Raw genomic sequence first — 22611 nt, forward strand, 5'->3', positions numbered from 1 at the left:
GGATCACAACATTCGTTCATTACTCAACATATATTCTGTGCCTGCTGTGTAGCAGGGGATGGGAATACATGGGGAACAAAATATTATCTGACTAGCTTCGCTCCCGCCCCTCCCCTGGAATATCCTCCCCACAGGAGTCACAGTGATCTTTTTAATCAAGAACCATACCATGTGACCCCACTGCTTAACACCCTCCAGGAGATGCCCAGCTCACTAGAGTAACAGCTAAGGTCTTTCTCTAGGCTTGTGAGGCTGTTCTGACCTTCCTTCTCCTCCTCACCCCCTTGCTGGCTCTACCCTAATCACACTGGGCCCCTCACTGTTCCTCAGTTGTGCCAGAAAAGCATCAGCCTTGGGGTCTTTGCATTTGCTGTTCTGTCTGCCTGGAGTGCTTTCCCCCAGGATTTAAATCGCTTGCTCCCTCACTTCCTTCAAGCCTCTCCTCAAATGTCACCTTCTCAGTGAGGCCCATTTTATTTTATTTTTTTCAATGATTTTATTTGAGAGAGAGCGAGAGAGCGCATGGGTGGGGGCGGGGTGCAGAGGGAGAGGGAGAGGGAGAAGCAGACTACCTGCTGAGCAGGGAGCCTGATGTGGGGCTCCATCCCAGGACCCTGAGATCATGACCTGAGCCGAAGGCAGACACTTAACTCACCGAGCCAGCCAGGCACTCTCTCATCCCCCATTTTAAATGGCACCCCACAGCTCCTGACAGTAGACCAGCATCTTCACTCATCTAAAAGATAAGCCTCAGGAAGGGTGGACTGCTGTTTTGCCCATTTCTATACCTTCTCCATTAGTGCACAGTAAATATTTATGGAACGAATGTCTGAAGTCCCTGACTTATGTGGCGATGCTCCGAGGAATGAAGCTACAGTTCCCATCTACCTAGGCTGTACCAAAGGTACATGTGTGTCCCCAGGACTGGAGGTGGTCTGAGTTTTAATATCTAAATATGGTGTCTGGCAAGTCACCAGCTTTGGGTAATTGGAATAAAGAGCAGAGTCAGCCCAGTGACCCGAGAAGCCCTATTTCTGGCTTCTTCCTTTCTTCTCTGTGGTCACCTCTTCTCTGGGACTCTTGCCCTGATGTTGAGTGGGCCAACATCCCCAGGTCAGGAGAGCCTGGGCTCAGAATGCTGCATGCCCAGATGTTACACAGGGCTCTGCCGTTAACCGGAGTCGGGCTGTTTCTCTAGCTGCTTCTCCAAGCCCTGGGGACAGAGCTAGGGAGCAGGGTTTCCCTAACTACCACGCATGGGCTCTGGGATGCAAATCAGCTGCAGGGTCTGCCCGGACGTATCTCAGCAGCCATGGCAGGAGAACCTGCACTCTGTGGTTTTGCCTGAGATCAGGGTGGGGGGAACAGGACCCTGCCATCTGAGTCCTGGAAGACCTGCAGCAGCTTTCCTCACCTCGGGCAATGCCAAGGTCAGATGACCTTGCTGGAGAGAAGAGAGGCTGGGTGACTATGTAGGACAAGGACGCTGCCACAGGTAATGGCTGAGCACTGGGGGGTATAGTGGAGGGGGACGCCGAAGGGTCCTGGTGTGGGGACATAGGCAACAGGATGTGTCCTCTATGCATCTGGGATTTTATTCCTGAAGTGCCTGAAAAATAGGGTTTTGCCTTTTCTTTCCTCTTTACACTCTTTACAGAGATGTCGTAAGGTTTCTTCTGTGCTGAGAAATGAATTTTGGCCATGTCAATGCTGTAAATCTGTTTTTTTTTTTTTTTTAAAGATTTTATTTATTTATTTGACAGAGAGATAGAGAGCACAAGTAAGCAGAGCAGCAGGCAGAGGGAGAGAGAGAAGCAGGCTCTCTGCTGAACAGGAAGCCCGATGCGGGGCTCGATCCCAGGACCCCGGAACCATGGCCCGAGCCGAAGGCAGCTGCCTAACCAACTGAGCCACGCAGGCACCCCTGTAAATCTGTTTTTTATATTATTTATTTTTAAACAAAGTTGACTGGCATGTTTCCCATTTTTTAGGGATTTTTCTTTTCCTCCCTGGCCTTTTGAGGGTCTTTGAAGGTTAACTGGAGAAAAGTAACCAGCTTTTCTGTCTATTATGCTATGCAGAGGTTTACTTCCTAGTCATCATTGTATGGCCTTCTGGAAAAGGACAGTATAAAATATTCTTTCTTTTTTCCATCAGCAGATTTAAATGCTGGTAAGAGAGATTCCATTTGGCCTCTGCTTTGGTTTAGTTGTTGCTAAATAGAAACTCAAGCAAAACCATGGAGTTTTCCTCGCACCCATCCTACGGGCTGAGGTTTGCACCTATTCCACCTGTTAGAACTGGGAGAACATGACCATCACAGCTGTGGTTCACAAGGAACATGAACATGGGGTGTTGGAAAGCTCCAGGTTCTTCTAAAACAAATCTTGAAGATTATTTGAAATAAGATTTAAATAAGAGTAATTTCCAAAAATTGTCTCTGAGAAAAATTCTTGGTATCTGCTGGCCATCTCTTGGCAACTGCGAAAGTGTCACGGGAACCGTAATTAGCAGTTAGGGAGGGAGGAAGATGCCACTTGCATTTAAAACCCTGTAAGGACTGAGAAATCAGAACTAAACTGAAGATGGCATTTCACAGAAAAAGCAGCATCTTCAAGTTCTTCCAAAGAACAATTTAAATGTGATGTCAATACTTAAGAATGAATCATCTTGGGTCCCTTCTTTTTCTGGGAATCTGTGAACAACCCTAACCTCTGTACCAGCCCCAGGGGCAGGAGGGTCCCTACACGGGCTCTGAAAGGAGTCATTTCTTCCTCTGTGCTCTTTCCACGTTGACTGTCCCTCATATTATTCTTCTTGTCCATGGCCTTCCAGTTCTTGGACATCTCAAGTCTTAGCCAATGTGGGAAAGTTGAAAATTGACTGGCAGGAAGACTTAGTAGTGTATCTAATACATTTCATAAGTTTCCCGTCTCTTCCAGCCTTAGGAGATAGATGGCACAGCTCATCTCAGGGAAATCTCAACCCAAATGACCCAAATCATTGGCTCACTGTATCTTTCTTTCTTTAAACTGTATCTTTTTAATATGTGGTGACAGTTTAGAGGTAACTCATCTGGACTTATTCATAAGTAGCCATGTTTTAGTAGTTCAAATACCTGCTTTTCCCCTAACAAGACTGCAAGCTCCAGAAGAGTAGGGGACACATCGAAAATGAAGCTTCCAGAGCCTTCATGTTGCCTTAAGGTGCCCAGCACAGTCCCAAGGGTGGGGGAGGGCAGGGCCAATTCAGAGATGGCCCCATGGTCCAGGGAGTGCCATCATTTCCTATTGGAACAAATGTCTGTCTCCTTTCTTTCTTCCCCCTCCCTGAGTGGACACTGAGGAGAATAAAAGCATTTTAAGAGGGAAAAAGGGATGAAAAGCATGAAGCAAAATCTGGTGCTAAACAGGACAATGAAGAATTCTCTTTAAAACCCACAATACTGCTTATGAAAGTATCCTGCAACACATTTCAGTTATTCAAACTGCATCATGTGGTCTGAGGAGTACTCAGGCCCTTCCCCCCGCCCCTTCTCACACCAGGCTTTGGCCATATTGCTTGCTCATCACCAGTCCACCGACACTAGGAGACTAGGAAGGGAGGGAGCCTCCAAACACAATCATAGGAGTTCGTGCTGCCTCTGCCTCAGGCCCCACACACATCTGTGACCTGGAGACAAACAACAGTCTGAATCTTTCTATCCACATTTCTATTGTATTCCTCTTGCATATATTTTAAGAAAGAAGCCATACATGTGTCATTCTCTAAAGAATTTACCGCATTATAGCTAGAACACAAGCATGCCTGCGTGCACACACACGATTTACACAGGCTAAGGAAAACAAAGATAGGAGTGATAAGTTCAATGGCACTAAAATGAGGAACCAAGCATTACAGAGGTGGCTTGACAGTGCTTCTCAGCCCTGACTGCATAGTAAAATGCCCTCAGGAGTCTTTAAAAGGAAGTCCTCATGCCCAGGCCACACCCCAGACCGAGATACACACCTCTCTGGCGGAGGGTCAAGCGGAGATTTGCAGGTGGGCTTGGGTAATGGGATTATGGGTGTTTTAAAGAAATCCTATGAATGCTTTATCACATTTTCAAGAAGAATACATTTTTAGTTTAAAAAAAAAATACATCATAGGGGTGCCTGGGTGGCTCAGTCAGTTGATCTGACTCTTGATTTTGGCTCAGGTCTGTGAGATCGGGTCCCACGCTCAGCAGGAAGTCTGCTTGAGATTCTCTCTTTCCTTCTCCTGTCCCTCAGCCCTGCTCTCTCTCTCAAATAAATAGTTATATCTTAAAAAAATATATATATGTCATATGGAAAGGGGGTCAGAGTTGAGCTGGTGATGTGGACAGAAGATGTGGGCTGGCTCTGTGAGGAACTACTGGGATGGAACGATTGAGTGGGGTGGTTAGCTGTTTGGAGGCCACGTGGCAACACTCACTTGGCTACAATCAAGTGTTTTGAGGGTGCTGAGTGGAGGTGGCCCTGAGTTCTTAAATAGACAGTGATAAAAGAGCACTTATATTTAGGGAAACTTCTGGATGATCTAAATGGAATTCTGAGCTTTCATCTGGGTCTTTAGCTAACATGAATAGGAAGTCAGCAGCCATGGCTCTGATGAATGGGACTGTCCTCACAGGGTGGGTGCTGCAATGGCATTTCCACAGTCATGGTCCCTGGCCTGTGCTCCCCTTCTAGGAGACAGGCCAATGGACAGGCAGCAGTGTACTCCAGGATGAGAAAGGAAGACTCAGGAGGCACATGTTCTAGGAGGAAGGCAGAAGCAAGACCGGCTGGAAGAGGTAGAGGGTTGCATAGTATGGAGTGAGGGAAAACGTGGGCATGGCAGCCCAGCAAACACTGGCTGAGGGGTCCTGTGTGCCAGGCACCGTGCTCATCTGTTTTTACACATACTAATTTGCTGAATCCTTATGAATACCCTAAAGGAAGGTTTTTATTAAACCCCTCTTACAGAATCGTGCTGAGCCATAGAATGACAGCTAACTGGGCTGAGGCCACATGCTGGAACACAGATGACTCCAGCTATCCGGCTGTGGAAACCGGCCTTCTCGGGGAATCCCTCCTCTCTGCAAAGAGCCTCCAAGGCAGCTGGGAAGGCTGGTGCCAGGTAGAAGGTTCTGCTTAACGTTGAGCAAGGAGGAACAGAAAGACAGTGGAATCTGAGAGACTGAGGTGGCTGTATGTGAGGAAGACAAGCAAAAGAAGGAAAACCTGGGCTGTATTAAATACCAAGGGAGGAAACTACAAACACTGGCCATGGAGTATGAAGGATTAAAGCTTTGCTGATGGCTATGGCCTTCTGCTGCTATTCTATGGTTTGGTAGCAGTGTGGGGCGCATGGGCTCTGGGCCCAGGTTGCGGCTGTGTTTCTAGCACCCCCAAAATATCAGAAACCCCTCTGATATACCTTGGGGCCTGATGTAGCCAGGACATGTGGAAGCCTCTGATGCGCATTTGTTCATTACATGAAGTCAGAATATATCCTCATCCGTTCCCTGTGGTTGGTTAGAAGCAGGAATGAGAGGACCCTGGGAGGCTTTTGCAGCCACAGCAATGAGGCCACCCCACAGACTGGCACAATGACACAGGTGTGCTGGCCAGTGAAGTTGTCACTGGTCACCCAAGTGACCAGTAACCACAGCAGTGTATACGAACAGCTCTGGTCATCTGAGCTTCTGCTGTTTACCTTCTTAGCACTCTCATTTCCCAAACTTCATTCTCATCTTATGAGGACTTTTTGAAAAACAACAAGAGGAAGGTACAGCTTTCCTGAACAAGCTCTGTTGGAAAAAAACCGAATTAGTATCGCTTCTCTCCTCTCAGAGGCGACATGGGTTTTGAACATTGAAAAACTCTTGAAAGTGGCTGATTAGGGACTCTGCAACCAATGTGCCTGACAGCCAATGTCTGGCGAGAGCTTATGAAGTAGGGGATGGTGGTAACCATCTGAGTCTTGGATGACATCACTGACACCTGACTCCACTTTGGGAAGAAAAGAGAGTGTGGAAAAAGGGGTGAGGGCCCCACTGCCAACTTGCACATGGCCTTCAGTTGTCCATTCATGGCCTGGTCTTCAGCCTACTCAAAATCAATGTGAAGAGTTTAGGCTTGATATCTCCTGAAGCTTCCTCGAACATTCTATGATGTCCTTTGCTGGTTTCAGCAAATTTATGAGGAGGATGAACACGTAAGAAGTGCTATCAATCAAAACCTTATGAAGAACACTTTACCATGGAGGGAAGAACAGAGAAAGGAGGGCAGAGAGGGGCGTATGAGAGACAGAGAGAGATGGAATGAATCTGTAACATGACCACCCTCAATGAATGGGGGAAATCTGTCATCTTTCGGGGGGTTATAGTTAGAGGCTACCTTGTACAGTGTCTGGGGAATCAACCTGATGACTAACTGCCAGCAAACTGGCCACAGTGGGATCTGTGGGCAGAAGGGCAAGCCTACAACGTCCTGGCACAGGTGAGCACTGCACATGGTTCAGGGCTCCGGCAAGTAGAAGCGGGGTGTAGCTTTATTCCTCTTGCCAGAGGCTGGTGGGTTATAAAAGGAGCTTGTGTAGCATCAACTTGCCCGATTCACTTTGGGACCAGTACACCTGCAGTCTTAGAAGGGTCACCAGAATGACCCAGTGACACCAGGCAGAGTCTTCTGATAGTCTCTATGAACTTAATTTGATTTTGTTGTAGGAGAAAATTACAGGAGTCTTGTTTATCAGGCAGGTGAGCATAATAATCCTTTCCAAGAGGGCACCGTGCATGTCGTGAGTGTGACTGATGAAAGCTTACAGTACAAGAGTCGCGCTGGCAGCAGCATCCTAAGACCGACTCAGACTAATCTGGGTTAAGCTCCAAATATGACCTACATTAAAAGTGGCAGAATCTGGTGGAGCCCTAGTGAGGAATTTCCTCCCACTTGTTCTAAATCCTGGAACCTTTACAATCTGGCCTATCATGAAGGAGGAAGTATTTCTGACCATATCTTGGAGAAATCAAACATGTTTATGTAGGGCTCACAAATAAACAAAGATTTGTGCTCCCTCTGCTGGCTCCCCATAGCAATATTAAAGTAGAAAGGAACCCAAACCAGTGTTGGCATGTTCAGCAAACAGTTGATTTGCGTATACTGGGAACAACTTGTTTAATTTGGTTTGGGACAATCTTTGGAAAAAATCAATCTTTATGAGGGTCTGAACAAGGCACTTGGAAATTCTTTAAATTAGTTATTAAATTCGACATACCTGTAGTCCTCCACTACCAAATTGCTAGCTGTGACTGTAATCGTGATTTGAGGATTCATTTATCAACAGACACAAGTGGATTCCTCCAAGGTTTTAAGGTCTAGACACAACCTTTAAAGCAGTTCTGGGGATGGGGGGAGGCAATCTCAGGTTCTAGCTCAAGTTTTTTTGTTTTTCCTCTTGTTTATAAGACCAGCTTCCACAAAGTAAAGATTTATACTATTTATATCCTTTCTGATAATGTCAAACATTAGACTTGATTTTCCAAATCATTAGCATGCAGAAGAATGACCTCATGGTGAACAGATGCACTTGGCTGTGAGCTGCAGTGATTACATCAGTCCCGCCCAGCAGTCAAGGGCGCCCATTCCAGTTAACCCTTTGAAGGCCTCTCTGCCAGCCCCCCTTCCTTGGAAACGTGCATGAAAACACAAGCTGAGACTCTCACCCCAAAGTGCATGCATGTGTGTGTGTTAAACACATGCATATACATGCATAAACATATACATGTATGCAAACACACAGACACACATACACACATATGTGTTAATTGTGGCCAATATTTTCACACTGGCTACCTTATAGAAACTGTTGGCTAAAAGGGAAGGAATCACAAGGAACACAAATTACAGGGCTAAGAGAAAGCAGCTCAAATGCCTATCATACACTGAGTATTATTACCAGTACAGATAGTGGACAGAAGAGGTATGAGGTAGGTGGTGTTTTAAAATAACATTTTCTGACTGGGAAAATATATATATTTTTAAAATCTCCTTTTAAAAAGCTCAGTACCCACCCATGAGCCTAATTATTGAAGATCTGACATCTTCATGGGTGGCTGACAGTGAATCATAAAGAGAAGCATGTATACTTGGCCAGTGTGGCCCTCTATAGCTTCCTTGGGTGACAAGTAACAGCACTGGGGCAGGGGGAGTCTGAGGAGAAGGCATTTTCCAACAGCAGCATCTTTGGGCATGAGCCCTTCCCACTGAGCACACTTCTTACTTATGCGTAGGACTCCATGGCTGATATTATAAGCCTTCCCTCTAGGAAAGGGGGCTGCTTGCTGCTACAAATATAGTATGGAAGGAATACAGGGTTCAGGTTATTCTCCCTCTGCATTAACGACAAAGCCCCTTGCAGGGAGGATACAAAGGAAACCTGGGAGTCCCTAATTCCTCAGATTGTGTATATGCATGTGAGCAGGAGCCCAAGGCCCTGCTTTGATGCACTGCTGGCCGAGATCGTCTGATTGGGTCCTAAGTGCACTGTGGGGGCTTAAGCCGCTCAGGGTCAATTTTTCCAGTTGGCTTGCTGCTTGGAAGAGCAGAGTCTACCTCTGTTTCTTCGTTTCAGCTAGCTGGCTCATCTGGGTTTGACTGTACTTGTCCCAAGAAAATAGGGCTAACACCGAATAAATAAAAAATATTTTCATCTGTAAAAGTGGTACCAGGCCCGGATAGGGATTCCTCAAAAGCAAAACTGGCAAGGAAAGGAGGAGAGGATGTGCTTCTGAAAACAGGCCTATTTATGGTCTGGAAATGCTCCACCCTCACTGCATGGCCCCCAAATTTCAGTGCACATCAAGTTCTTTCCAAGTTCCTTCCTAATCTTTGTTGTGGGCATATATATGCAAAGTGGTGACAGAGAACATGATGTTCAGACTTAAAATCACGTTCATGGATTGGCATGATATGTGTACCCAAAATTTTATCACTCAACACTGAATGCCCTAAAGCCTGAACATTGTGAAATGCCATCCGGATGCTAATAATTTGGAAAGAGGAAGCCCAGCATTTGTCTTGATATCTCATCTTTGGTTTCATGTTCCCTTTGTACCAGTTCCAGTGCCCAGTCATGAGCTGTCAGACCCTTATCTGCTAAGTGACTTTGGCAAATGTGATGCTCTTAAAGAAGTCTGTCAGCCATTGCCTCCAAGTAGCAGGTCTTAGAAAACCCAAATCACTTCTTGAGACTCACTTAACGTGTTACCTACACACTGGCTCATTTGAAGTGATTTAAGTCATTGTGACCTTTAAGAAAAGATCAAATTAATTTATATAGATGCTAAAGTATGCATAGGAAACAAAGTTCATCAATATTTGTTTCAGGAACATCTTAACCTGGAGCCTTAAGAATGTAGCAGCTAAGGAATGCCAATATCTAGTTATTATTTAATTTCTTCTAATTTTAAGAAACATAAAGCTTTCTCAAGAGTTAAAAAAAAAAAAAACAAAACCAAAAAACCCAACAACAACAACACAGAAAAATTAAGCCCCAGTACCTCATGAGGAGGAGAAAGAGCTGAATGAGATCTTTAAAAAAAATTAGCTTTGCCATGGATCCTTCATGTTCTTTCACCTACACACTAGAAATGATTTTAAACCTCCAGCCAGAGTGGTGTGAAATCTTCATTTCCCTTGAAACCGATTTTTTTTTTTTTTTTGGTTTAGATAGAATGTTGGCAGAGTGTATAAAAGAATTCAATTCACAGCTGTTCCACTTTTTTTTTTTAATGTAAGAAACATTAATCAAAGCTTTAAGTTATAAGCTTTCTCATGTTGTTTAGTATTCCAGTTCAACAAAGATCAATAGAGGCCATCCCTGTGTTTCTTGACGCCTCACCAGGAAGCAGAGGCGTGATTATGTAAATCGCAGGGCTCCCGCACCTCGGCCAGCTTGCTTATCTCTCAGGCCTTCTGCCTGCTGCTCCTGGCTCCCTGTGCAAGAGCAAGCCTCTCCCTCTTATCTCCCAACAAAGCTCGGAACGGCAAGGATTGAAGCCAGCGATGTTAAACAATGATGCATGGCTGATTTTATTTGTAAGTGATTTATTTCACTGAATTTAATTTTTTTTCACTTTGTGTGTAAGATATTTGTTAACAAGTCAGAATCGGAGAAGTAAGGCGGTGTTCAGAGACAACTGACACAGGTTAGAAATCTATTAAGCATGCTAACAGTTGTGTCTACACCGGTGGAAGAAGAGGGAAGCCCCTCATTGAGAATTTCAACATGCATTGACTAAATATCCCATTTACTCTCTGAAAGGCAATTAATCTGTAATTACATGCAGAAATTCACAAGTAATTCTATTCTTTGGGAAAAAAAAAAAACCCACAGTAATCATATAATCAGTTTAAGTGGTAGTATCCATTTTTTTTTTCAAACTAGAAATGTAAGAAGAGTAAAACCTAAAAACAAAGACATGTATGGAAATTTCTGAAATATTCCATTGGCCTAATAAATGAAAATGATTGAAAGCCAGTTGCTAAACAGGTTCCACGCCAGGTGCTGCTCTGGTCGGCAGCTTGTCCATGTGACACAGACCACTCCAGAGAGAAAAGCGTGCACGCCGCTCTGCTGTAATGACGGACCAGGGGACACTGTCCTTCCATTTCTCTTGCATTAATCCCTGACCCGAGTATCTCGGCAGCATAATCCCCATTTAGCATTAGTAGCAACGGCTTCGACTGTGAGGAACACTTTTTTGATAAGTAAGCACTGATTTGGGCATCGCTTTTAAACAACATATTCCCAGCTCAGCAAGAAACCCACACTCCTGAATGAACTGGAGCACATTACTGAGAAAAAGTTCATTAACCTTGCTAGATTCGGGGGTTAACAGGATAGCTGAAGAAAAGCACTGAGTGAACAGCTCGGATACAAAACAAATTAAAATGAATGTCATCATTCCTTTTGATATTCATTAGTTGATTCAGAGGGAGAATGCTCTTCTTAAATTTGCAAGCATTTATCTGTGAAAAACAGGTGTACATCTGCTGCTCGAGTGCGTCCTAAGCGCGGGAGGGCAGAATAATGCAGACACTCACCCGTTCCGCCGAGGGAGGGGCTGGGTGAGGGAGAAAAGACTTGGGCGGCAAAATCCTCAAACGTCATGACTTCTCGGTGGTTCTGAATTATTGCTTCGAGGTACAGAGCTCGTTCTTCGTAGCTGCAGTCACCGGTCAAGGAAGCAAGCGCACATGTGGAATGACATGCATAACAATGACAGCTCACTTTGGTTGGAATACAGTTACGCAACTTTGACGTGGGTTAGTGGGGAGAGGGAGAAAAGTACCTTGCAAGTCCATTACCATCCTGCCAGGGAATTAAATATGACTCAGAATTAACAGTAAGATTCTGATATTGAGATCTAACTCCCTCTTAGACTTTGGTTACACCCAACAGCAACATTCCTGAAAAATATGTACATCAATGGTTATAGAAACACAGCAAAATGTCGTTAAGCTTGAGTCAAACAAACAAAAACGGAGACACCCGTTTGTGGGACAGTGTCGGACCATCCCTTCCCGGGTCAGTGGATATACAACGTTCTTCTCAGTCTCCTAGAGAATGAGTTAACGCTTAAAGCAGGAATTGGTGACACACTTGGAAAAAATAAAAATAAAAAAAAGGTGAGAGGATGTGCTTCCCTGGGGAAGAGGGAGGCGGGAGGCGGGGAAGGTATGCTCAGAAAGGGTACCAGTGCCTCCAGCCAGGATGGGCTAGAGCATGAGAAAATAGGAGCTAATAAGTGAGAGACTCTAGCAGAGAAGGCACAATGCAATTTAAAAAAGAAAAGACTATTGCCTTTTAATTAAAACTGCAGTCTGGAACACACACATTCAAATGTGTAATCAAAAACCAGTCACCAATAAAACTTACAAGCGTAACACGCTGAAGCAACTTTCCAGCTGTCTTAATAGGACCCCTGCGTGTGGCAGCCTTTCACAGGGCAGAAAGCAAATCTTCCCCTTTTGTGTATGGCTTCTGTTTCCTCAGAAGGTGAATCACGCACTTCCAATAACAGGATAACGTCAGAACAATTCGACAGCGGATGGAGGCCCCGCACGTATGACTTTATGAATTAACACTTGGGGAAGTCGGCATGACGTCTCATTTTCCCCTTCCCAGTTATCAATGCAAAAGTTAAAAGACGTGTTAGAGTCATTTTGAAAATCATGCTAATTCTCCAGGAACACAGGGAACATGGATCACCATCAATCAGTTCATTATTTGCTGCTTGGGAAGAGCCAAAGTAATTTCTAGCATTTCTTGCTGGATTTTAAAACTATCTTTCCAAAATGGCCTCTTCACAAATAAAAGTTGGTGAAAATGATGCTTTTCTAATCAGCTTTCAGTAGGAAGTATGTGATTTAAGATAGGAAAATATTTTTCTATTTTCTTTTTGTCCAAGGATGCACACAGATTTCCCAATGCAGGCCTTTCCTTTTCCTCCTCCTTTAATTATTATAGTCAGAGAAAGAGTTTTTACAGGGTGAGACCAGAGGCATCCTGGGACCTTGCCAAAGTGGTAGCCGGGAGCTGTATGTGGCTATCTAAATTTAAATTTAAATTAATTAAAATGAAAAACAAAAACAAAAACAAAAACAAAAACCAGCAATTCCCTTCCAGGGTCCCACTAGCTGTACTTCAAGCACTCAGCAGCCACACACACACGAGCTGGGGTTACTGGGTTGGATGGCACAGACAGAGGACGTGCCTTTCATCGTGGAAAGAGCTACTAGGCAGCTCGCTTCCAGAATTTCTCTTTAGGGTCACTCTACGCAACTTGAGAAAAGCAAAATGCATTTGAGGATATCAAAAGCGACCCCTCTGACGGCCTCCCAGTGCGTTATATAGAAGGTCACCACAGCTGAAGGCCTGGGTGGTGGGAGCTTGAAGTGGCTTCTTAAATGCACGCTGAACTCCGGGTGACACCCTGACGAACGAACAGGCTGCCGCACTTTCACAGTGAGAGGCGTCCTCTCAGGCCCAATTCTAGAGGGACCCACTAATGCCATTCACGTCTCATTATGAACACGCTTATTCTGCACAGCACTTGGCTGTCGCGCGGCTCGGCCCTCTGAGCACGGCCCCAGCGAGCCGCGGGTCCAGGGAACAGCAGGACGTTAGGCCTGAGTGGCCGTCTGGCGAACAGGCTCTCTGACACTAAGCTGGCACGTGCTGGCCCAGCAGGGGCCGAGCGAGGCGTGACAAATTACTCAAAGAGCTGAGCTAAACTTATGGCTGACAACCACCTGAGCCTTAGGACAGCCGTGGCCCGCTGTCAACGCGCAATTCATGGCTCCCCCTTTCAGGCCGCAGTCTGCTTGAGGGCCCGGGTTAGAGCCGGCGCAGCCCTCTAAAGACCTGTCATGCTCTGCCTAGAATGGTCCTGCTGTTTCCTGAACGGCCCCACTGCGTCCAACACGTCCACATACAGTGCTCGGGACAATGGCGAACAAAATAGAAGTGCGGATGCATTTTGCTAAATATGCTTTGGAAGCCGTGTATCTGGAAGAGTGGCTGCTATGTTAATCGAGCTCACAGGCAATCCTACAAAGAGATGCCATGTATAATACCCTGTAGACTGACCTCAGACAGCAGCCCGTCATCCTCACCCAGGATGACACTAGCCAATTTGGAAGCTTGTCCTTGTCAGGCTGGAGAAATCCGGGCACCTAAGAGCAAGTCCTGCGCTAGAGTTACAGTGGGGTGATAATCAAGTTTTGAGATTCTCTGGCTCAATGAATATTTATGGTCTGACTCCTAAAACAGGGCACTATGGAAGACAGCACAAAAAGATGCTTCCAGAACCAGATACTAGAGGAGGAAGTGTTTACCTCATAGAAGATTCCCGATCTCACATTCATGCCCCCAACTGTCACACGTAGCACACACTCCCCCACCCCCAGGCTGGTCCTATGCTGTCACGGGAGCGTTAACAGCGCTAAACTGGGTGTTGTCATTTAGACAAACATCCATTAGGGACTGCAGGGAGACCAGGAGATCACCAAATGCATTTTCACTCGTGGCCCACGCCAGGGCATGTAAACACCATGACAAAAACAAAACAAACACCACCCCAATCCTGGCAGTGTTTAGAAACAGAGAAGGAGCTCAGGGTGCCAAAAAATCATTTCTTTTAGTAGCTTTTAAAAATCGTAGCTCTGGGATTTAACGGAACGTATTGGAACTACTAGCAAGGGCAGTTACGAGCAGTATTACCTGACATTTTCTTCCCTAACATCTTTAGGGCTTCAGGGCTGGTTGCTTTGTATATATATTATGGAAAAAAAAAAAAAGGCATTTATAACTTAGACATCAAAATGCTTCTAAGGTTCTTCTCAGGCATAAGACATGTTAAGATGTGAACCAAACGCTGTAATAATGCCAGGAGTGGATGGTCAGTGCCTCTGGCTGAAGGCAGGTGGCTAAACAGGCACCTGGTCACACATTCAATACCTGTTTTCATACTGGCTTTTGCCCTGCTGTTCTCGTAAAAAGGCCACTAACAGATGTAAAACTTAAATGCTGTCCTGAATTACTATCTTATTCAAAACCACACATAGTAAAGTACACTGTTAAAGAGAAAATTTTCCCTTTGATTACTCAATGCAGAGAGCATTCAAATTACTATCTAGAAACCCCTCTTGGTTTCTAAGTATTTTAAGCTTCTTCAGTGACCCGCTGTGTCTATGTTGTCATCTAAGAATTTTATCATTTACCAATGCTTCTCTACTTGAATGAAGAAGCTATATATCTTTGCTGCTTACACTTTAACCAAAACATCCAAAAGAACTTTCTGAGACCCTCAAGACACACTCAGCTGGGTTGCAAAAGCTCAAGAATCCAAACCCAACTTCCCCAAATTTTATTTTGATGATTATTTGCTTCTATTTTCCAAAACAGCAGCAGGAGCATGTGAGGAAGAAACTTGCCTTTTGGAGGAAGATGGGTCTAGGTTGGAATTCCAGTCCTCTTTTCCACCCACTGGGGGACCCGGGACAACTTGCTCCAATGCCCCAGCACCAGCTGCCTTGTGTGTAAAGCAGTGATGCTGACACCTGCCCTTGGGGCTGCCCTGAGGATCAGATGCAATTGTGTAATGAAGCCTTAACCCTGGTTCTAGCACACAGGAGAAGCACCATAGATGTGGACTGCCTGCTCTCCTTCCTCCCTTAATGTGGGCTTCTAGGTTCCTCTCCTGGAAAGAGCATAGTGGATAAAGTAGGAGGAGCCTCTGTGTCAGGCTTTAGGATGAGCATGCCTCCTTCATGTTAGGTCTCTGTGAGCCAGGGGAGTGCCATGGGCCCCACAGTACTGGTCAGCAAGTGGAAGCACAGAGGAGTCCAGTGATTTTCCAGAGTTACAGTTACTTGGTGGTACAATTGGGACCAGAACCCAGGTCTTCCAACCTTTACTGCTTTTGGCTATTGTATCTTGATTTCTATGGTCCATAGGATTAAGTTCAGGATCCCATGCAAGGTTAGGAACTAAACCAGCAGTGAGGATAATAAATCAAGCAACTGAACTATACAGAGGTCTGAAAATCCACCTGAGTCCATAGGTTTAAGCTGCACTGATACCCACAGACTACGCTGACTTTATAAATTCAGAAAAAAATAACAATTACTTCATTTTAATTGTTTTTTTTTTTTTTTACTTATTCAGGCTATGTGTTTGTTGACTGCTATTTAAGATGCTCAACTTCTTTGTAATAACTCCTTATCTTTTGTTTGCTTGTTTTTAAGGAAAAGGGAGAACTGTTGGCAAGATGCCACTGCAGGTTGTATGTTTTTTCAACCCTTGACACTCTTCTTGCCAGGACCTTCTCTACATTTCCAGGGAGTGGACACCAGACCCAGCCCAGTAAAGCAGCCTTGGAAGAGGCTGCCTCCTGAGGTCAGGATATGTGTCTTCTGCAGTGGTTCCCATACCTGTCCCTGGTTTTCTTTGTTAACTCCTTGCAGTCCCTTATTGCTGACACAAGACTGCCCAGAGCTGGGCCCTCTTGGGACTCTGTGGACTCCCCTTCCCATGGCAGTGGTCCACAAAGGGAGGGAAGCCACGTTTCGGCACCATCTGGGAGGCTTTGGTCAACCTCCAGCCCCTTGGATAATTTGTGGCACTTGCAGATTTTGCCACTGCTGCTTGTTCTTTCCCTTGAGAATATGATGGGGGAGAAAAGAACCACCTGCTATAGTTACCGTAGAGGACCATCTCTTCCTCAACATCCTTATATTAACTTCCTGTGGCTGCCAAAAGTGACCACAAGCTGGGGGGCTTAAAACAACAAAAGTTTATTTCCTCACAGTTCTGGGAGGCCAGAAGTTCAAAATCAAGGTGTCAGCAGGGCCTTCTTCCCTGCAGAGACTCCAGATGACTGCATCACTCCTGTCCCTGCTTTCTGGCCATACTGCCCCCCTCTTCTCTGTGTGTCTCTTACCAGGACACTTGTCATTGGATTTAGGGCCCACCTGTATAATCCAGAATGATATTCCCAAGATCCTTAACTTACTTATAACTGCAAAGACCCTTATTGAAATAAGTTAACATTCACAGGCTCTGGGATTAGACATACCTTTCTGGGGCCACCACATAGCCCACTATGTTTCTTGAGTGTAAGTCAGGTTCATCCTTACATTACTTGCTACCTAGCTTATATATATTGCCTGGGATTCGTGCCCACTGTTCTGGGGTATGATACTGCTAGATATATTCCAAGCAAAGGCAGTGTAGAAGGAGAAATTAGAGTTTTCCATTTGAAGTAAAATTCTGCATAGATTAAAAAAACCAATGATACAGAGCTTCTAGAAAAAGGTATGGGCCAAACGCTTTGTGACCTTGGGATATGGAATAATTTATTAAACAAGAAACAAAAAAACATGAACCATGAGGGGAAAGACTGGTACATCTGAGCATATTCGACGTAAGAACTACTGTTTGCCAGAACACCATAAAGAAGGTAAAGCTACAAGGCACAAAGTGGGAGAAGTCGTCTTATCACCTAACTGACCAAGGCTAAATGTCTAGAAGAGATAATGAACTCCTGTAAATCAATAAAAGAACCAAATAATCTATTAGAAAAATGGGCAAAAGACAAACATTTCTAGAACATAAACTATGAATGGATGTTAAAGTGCTTAACATCACTAAAAATCAGGGATTATTAGAGCCACAATGAGATATCACTTTATATATACCTGATTGGCAAAACAAAACAAAACAAAAATCTAATAATCCAAGTGTCAGAGAGGATGTGGGGCAGAGGAACTCTCACAGCCTACTGGTAGGAAATAATTGGCCTAACTTCTCAGGAAGGCAATTTGACATTATTAAGGAAAGGGCAGCAATTCCACAGGTAAGAATGTTTATCATATTCTATAGACAATAGCAAAGTCAAAAAAGAGAGACAAACCATTTTTAACTTCTAATGATAGGTGTAGTCACACAGTAGAATACTATACAGCAGTGAAAATAAACTATAGCTATGTATGTCTATTAGAATGAATGAGACTTAAAACAATGCTAATGAAAAAAGTAACTCACTGAAGATCATTCTAACTACAAACATTTTTTAAAAAGAGGCAAAGTGAAACATACTGCTTTAGGAATACAGATACATGCAGTGAAACTTAACCTAGATTATCTCTGGGGTAGAGGAGAGGTAGATAGTGCATGGAAGGGTCACAAATACTTTGGTCGGTACACATGGGGGGTTAGGATGGGGCATATTTCATTGTTCTTTAGAACTTCTGTAAATGTCCAAGGTTTTCTGGTCTGTAGAAAATATTTCATAATGAAAATAAGCCTTCTGATAAGAATGGAATATACTGCTAATCAAAGAGATCTATTCTCACCTATTCAAAGGACAGAATGAACTTCTCTAAGCCAAAGGCAGATAGGAAAGGTTTAAGTTTAGTTGTTAGAGATAACAATGATAGGCAGGTCCGTCTGACTCAGAAACAGAAAAAGCAGAAAAGAGGCAGTGCCATTTCTAAGGCCTTAGTTCCAGAAACAGACTAAAACATGAGTGCTCAACATTTTCAGAAAGTTGTGGAAAATGTTGGATACAAATGCCATTCATGGGGAGGAGGGTATTGCTTCAGAGAAAATGTTTTCCTATAAAGATACTTGTGCTAGAATGACCGCCCACTAAGAATGACGAAATGGGCTGAACTAGAGAAAAGTCAACATACTGTGTGTATATGTGTGTGTGTATATGTGTGTGTGTGTGTGTGTGTGTGTGTGCGTGTGTGTGTACACAGACACACATACACATACGTACACATATTCTGTGTGCACAATTTCTATAGAGCATCCTGCTCTGCTTAGTACACTTGATCTCAAGTGAATCTGCCCTTTTCAGAAAGCAAGTCCACTTTCACTCAAGCATTCACCCATTCAAGAAATACGTGCTGAGTGCCCATCAGTGCTTGGCAATGGGCACAAAACTGGGGAATGGGACAGCTGAATATGCTCAGATGTACCAGTCTACCCCTACCCTGGTCAGACCCCCATTCTCCCCCATTCTAGCATGGACAAATGTCGAATAAGGGAAACTGTTCGTCCATTAGTGCCAGGTAGGAGAGCAGGGACCAAAAGGGCACGGAAGCCTCAGAAGGGGTGGCCAAAAAGGGTTAGCCAAGAGAGGGTGGGGGCAGGCCTCTCTGTAAGAGCATTCAGGTGCAGAGAGGCATGAGCTGGAGGGAACCCTGTAGTGTAGTAAGAGGGGGCAGGAGGCTCAGCTGAAAGACTGGCTGTGGCTGGGTCACAGGAGGCCTGAATGGTCTGAGGCAAGGGAGCAATATGGCCTCACTTAGGTTTCCAGATCACTCTGAGAAGATCTGCCACCACTAAGGAGAATCTAGAGTGCCCTCGAGTTTCAAGAGGTCAATGCTGACTTGGTCTATATGATCAATCCATGGGCTTGTAGAAATGTCTCAGTACTCTGTACTTGTTCTTTGCCTATTTCCAGGACGTGTACATTTTGAGCACGTGGAAATGGTAAGAAGGTTACTTGCAGATCTGAAATGACCATAACCTCTGAGAATGGTCTTGACTGACAAGGGGTCTAGATGGGGGATGTGCCTGACTTGGAGGGAAGAGGAGATGGAGCACAGGTCGGGTTGGAAGCAGCCCTCCCATCTAATGTGCCACTAGATGGTGGGCACATTCCACAAGGACAAATGCTATGTTCACAGAAATCTGGTAGAAAAAAGATCATTTAAGACAGCGGTGGATTGAAGAATGCTACCCTGAATCAAATGCTTAAAATACATCTATAGATATACTTTAAACCTAGCAAAAAGATGCTTTAGCAGTTGCGGAGTGTCTGAGCTCAGAGAGGGACAACTGAATAACTTACAAAATGAGGAAATTAATGACCCGATTTCCTCTGCTGGTCCCACCACCAATAGTTTTTGGAAGAAAGGATGTGGAGGATGGTGATAATCCATTTTTGTTTCTTGGGCAGTGTTCTGAACAGTGATCAAAGGATAAAGCTTCAAAATGTTCACTGTTCTCAGATATGACACCAAAAGCATAAGCAACCAAATAAAAACATAGGAAAATTTATCAAGAAAGTGAAGGGACTGGAAAAAAAAAAAAAAAGTGAAGGGACAACCCACCAGTCATTCCATGGGCAATATTTGCAAATCATTTATCTGATAAAGGCCTCATCTCTAGATTATGTAAGAACTCTTATAATGCAATAATAAAATGACAACTCAAGTAAAAAATCGGCAAATGATTTGAGTAGACATTTCTTCAATTCAGAAGATAGACAGATGACCAACAAACATATAAAAAGATGTTCAACATCATTAGCCATTAGGGAAATGGAAATTAAAACCACATTGAGATACTACTTTAAAACCACTAAGATGGTTATAATCCAAAGGACAAGAATGAACAAGAGAAAGTGTTGGTGAGGATGTGAAGAAGCTGGAATTCTCATCCCTTGCTGATGGGAACATAAAATGGTACAGTTGCTGAGGGAAAGAGCTTGGCAGTTCCTTAAGAGAACTGAAAATGTACATTCACACAGAAACCTGTCCACAAATGTTCACAGCAGTGTTATTCATATTAACAACAGGCAAGGGTGAAAACAACCCCAAATGTCCATAATCTGATGGATAAACAGATGTGGTCTATCCACACAATGGAGAGCCATAAAAAGAAAAGAAATACCAAATGTGCTACAACAACGATGACCCTTGAAAACAGTGCTGAGTGGGAGGTGACAGATACGAAAGGCCACATATTGTGTAACTCCATTTATATAAATGTCCAGAATAAGAAAATCCCCAGAGTCAGAAAAGAAATTAGTAATTGCCAGAGGCTGAGGCGAGAAGAGGAATGAGGAGTGAGTACCAGTGGATAAAGGGTTTCTTTTGGGGGTGATGAAAACATTCTGGAATTGGACAAGGCTAATGGTTGCACTGTCTGGTGAATATATTAAAAACCACCATACTACAGAATTTAAAAGAGTGAGTTCTGCGGTATGTGAATTATACCTCAATGAAAAACTGTCCCTCCAGCTGTCTATGGTATGTGGTATACACTAGGTGTTGTGGGCAGGGTCTCTGAATAAAAAGGTCCTCACTGACCACACTCTGGAACAGATGGACAGTAACCTGGGGCAGAGAACTAAGCCCTCCAGGCACTGTTGCTGGGTCATTTATTCATGGAAGACTCCCGAAGAGGAGCAGACCAGGTGCCGGGGAATGTTCTAAGACCTGGAAGGGGCAAGATGAAAGATTACAGCATTCGTGACCTATCTGGGAAGACAAACACCCATCACCTGTGAGGTGGTAAGCACCCCATGGGTCAAATGGACCCAGAGGATGTGTGAGTGCTTGTGGGTAGACAGTGGGCTAGGTCACATGGCAAAGAGCCCGTCACAGCAGGAGGAAGGACAGTCTCTAGCATTTAGAATCACTGGAGCTTTTAAACAGATGAACAGCAAGATATGACCGATACTTGAGAGATAATGGTGGAGGAGAGCATTATGGTGTGTGGAAGGGCCTAGAAGGGAGAGAGATTAGAGGAAGAGAAACTAGTCAATGGAGAGAGATGTGACATGGGCCTCAAGAAAGCAGGGGTAGAGGGAAGGGAGAGGAGGTGTCAGACTGTAGGACTGTCACGCTTGGTGACAGAGGGAGAAGGCAGGACAGAACTCCAGGGATCGGGGCTCAGGTGACCAATGAGGGGAACAGTGGAGTCTGAGGGGCCAGACGGGACGTCACGGGAGAAATACTGGGCAGATGACAACTGTGTCCCGGCAGAGACTCCTGGGCTGAAGGTAAGGAGTGATGAGTCATGGGTTTGGAGACATTCTTGAAGGAGAAAAGCGGAGCATGCAATGCTAGGAACTCCTTCCTGCCCACTTCCATGGTGGGGGGCAGGAGTACATTTGCAGGAAAGGAAAATGGAGGAGGGAGTGGGAAGGGAACCATGTCACAGAGGGAAGGGCGCTTTTGGAAGGAGGAGACTCTGCTTCAATGCACTTCTCTATTCTTAACATCTTCCCGGTATCTGCCACCCTGGGGAATACTCCGTAGGTGGGCTGGTTGGCATTCAATAATCCCAAATAAATGGATGAAATTCCATAATCATCAAGACAGGAACAGATGCCAGCTACAGCCTAAAGGCATACATCATTTTTTACAGAGATTCTGTTTGTCTTTCAATATAATGCAAATTTAAATTCTAGGACTGTTTAAGACCCCAAATAAATGAATCATTCAAAGTAAATGTCACAGCCTGGTAACGGATGAAGAGGATGACTTTACTGAACAATGTAACCAAATAAAATGGATGTTCGGGAAGAGGAAATTAAACACATGGAGGTATAAGATATTCGATTAGGTTTCAAACACTAATGATACACTCTTGGAGAGGAAAGCAGTCTACTTCTGCTAAGAAAGAAAAAAATATCCATATAACCAGGTTTAAGAATAATTCTGAGGAAATGACAAGAATAAGTGGAAATGGGACAGAAAGAGGTTTGCTTCAGGCAATTAGATTACAGACTTTTGGAGGTCTGCTCCCATAGTTCTGCATCCTTCTGGCACAGGGAATGGAAGGTGTCCCTCTCAGGATTTCCAATGCTCCAAGGGGTCCATGGACCGGATCTCTACTCATGTCAGCTCTGTTCAGGGGACTGATTTGTGAAAGGAGCGCTGCCGTTTCCGTCTCCTCCGGTGCTGTGAGTACACCACACCTTTGGCAAATCACCAAGAGAGAAAGGACCCCATGACACTGCCTCTCCAAGTGTCTGGCAGTAAAAATATGAGTGATGATGGAAACCACCCAAGAAGTGACGAATCAATATGAACAGCGAGAAGCCCAAGCGCTCTGCCATGCTGATGCCAATAGTGTGGTTTCTGGGAGGAAGGGAGTCCATGTCACTTGAACTATTTCTCTTTCACAGATTTTCATTCACCCTAAAGATAAGGCATGCGAAGGGCTAAAAAACGTACTCTGAGCCTTAGCTGGAGAAATGGCTACCTCTGACACTGTTGGCATTCCACATCC

General features: G+C 44.5%; 1 protein-coding gene across 8 annotated transcripts in view; it reads right to left on the minus strand.

Annotated features, from left to right (window-relative positions):
* RALGAPA2 (Ral GTPase activating protein catalytic subunit alpha 2) overlaps nucleotides 1-22611 on the minus strand; it is a 324605-nt gene that overhangs the window by 11645 nt on the left and 290349 nt on the right. For all 8 annotated transcript variants that reach the window (XM_032351550.1, XM_032351548.1, XM_032351549.1 and 5 more), the window contains one exon: nucleotides 11115-11236. In XM_032351550.1, the coding sequence (XP_032207441.1) occupies nucleotides 11115-11236 (122 nt within the window). The remainder of the gene's footprint in view (nucleotides 1-11114; nucleotides 11237-22611) is intronic.

Source organism: Mustela erminea, chromosome 7, assembly GCF_009829155.1.
Source record: "Mustela erminea isolate mMusErm1 chromosome 7, mMusErm1.Pri, whole genome shotgun sequence".
Taxonomy (NCBI): domain Eukaryota; kingdom Metazoa; phylum Chordata; class Mammalia; order Carnivora; family Mustelidae; genus Mustela; species Mustela erminea.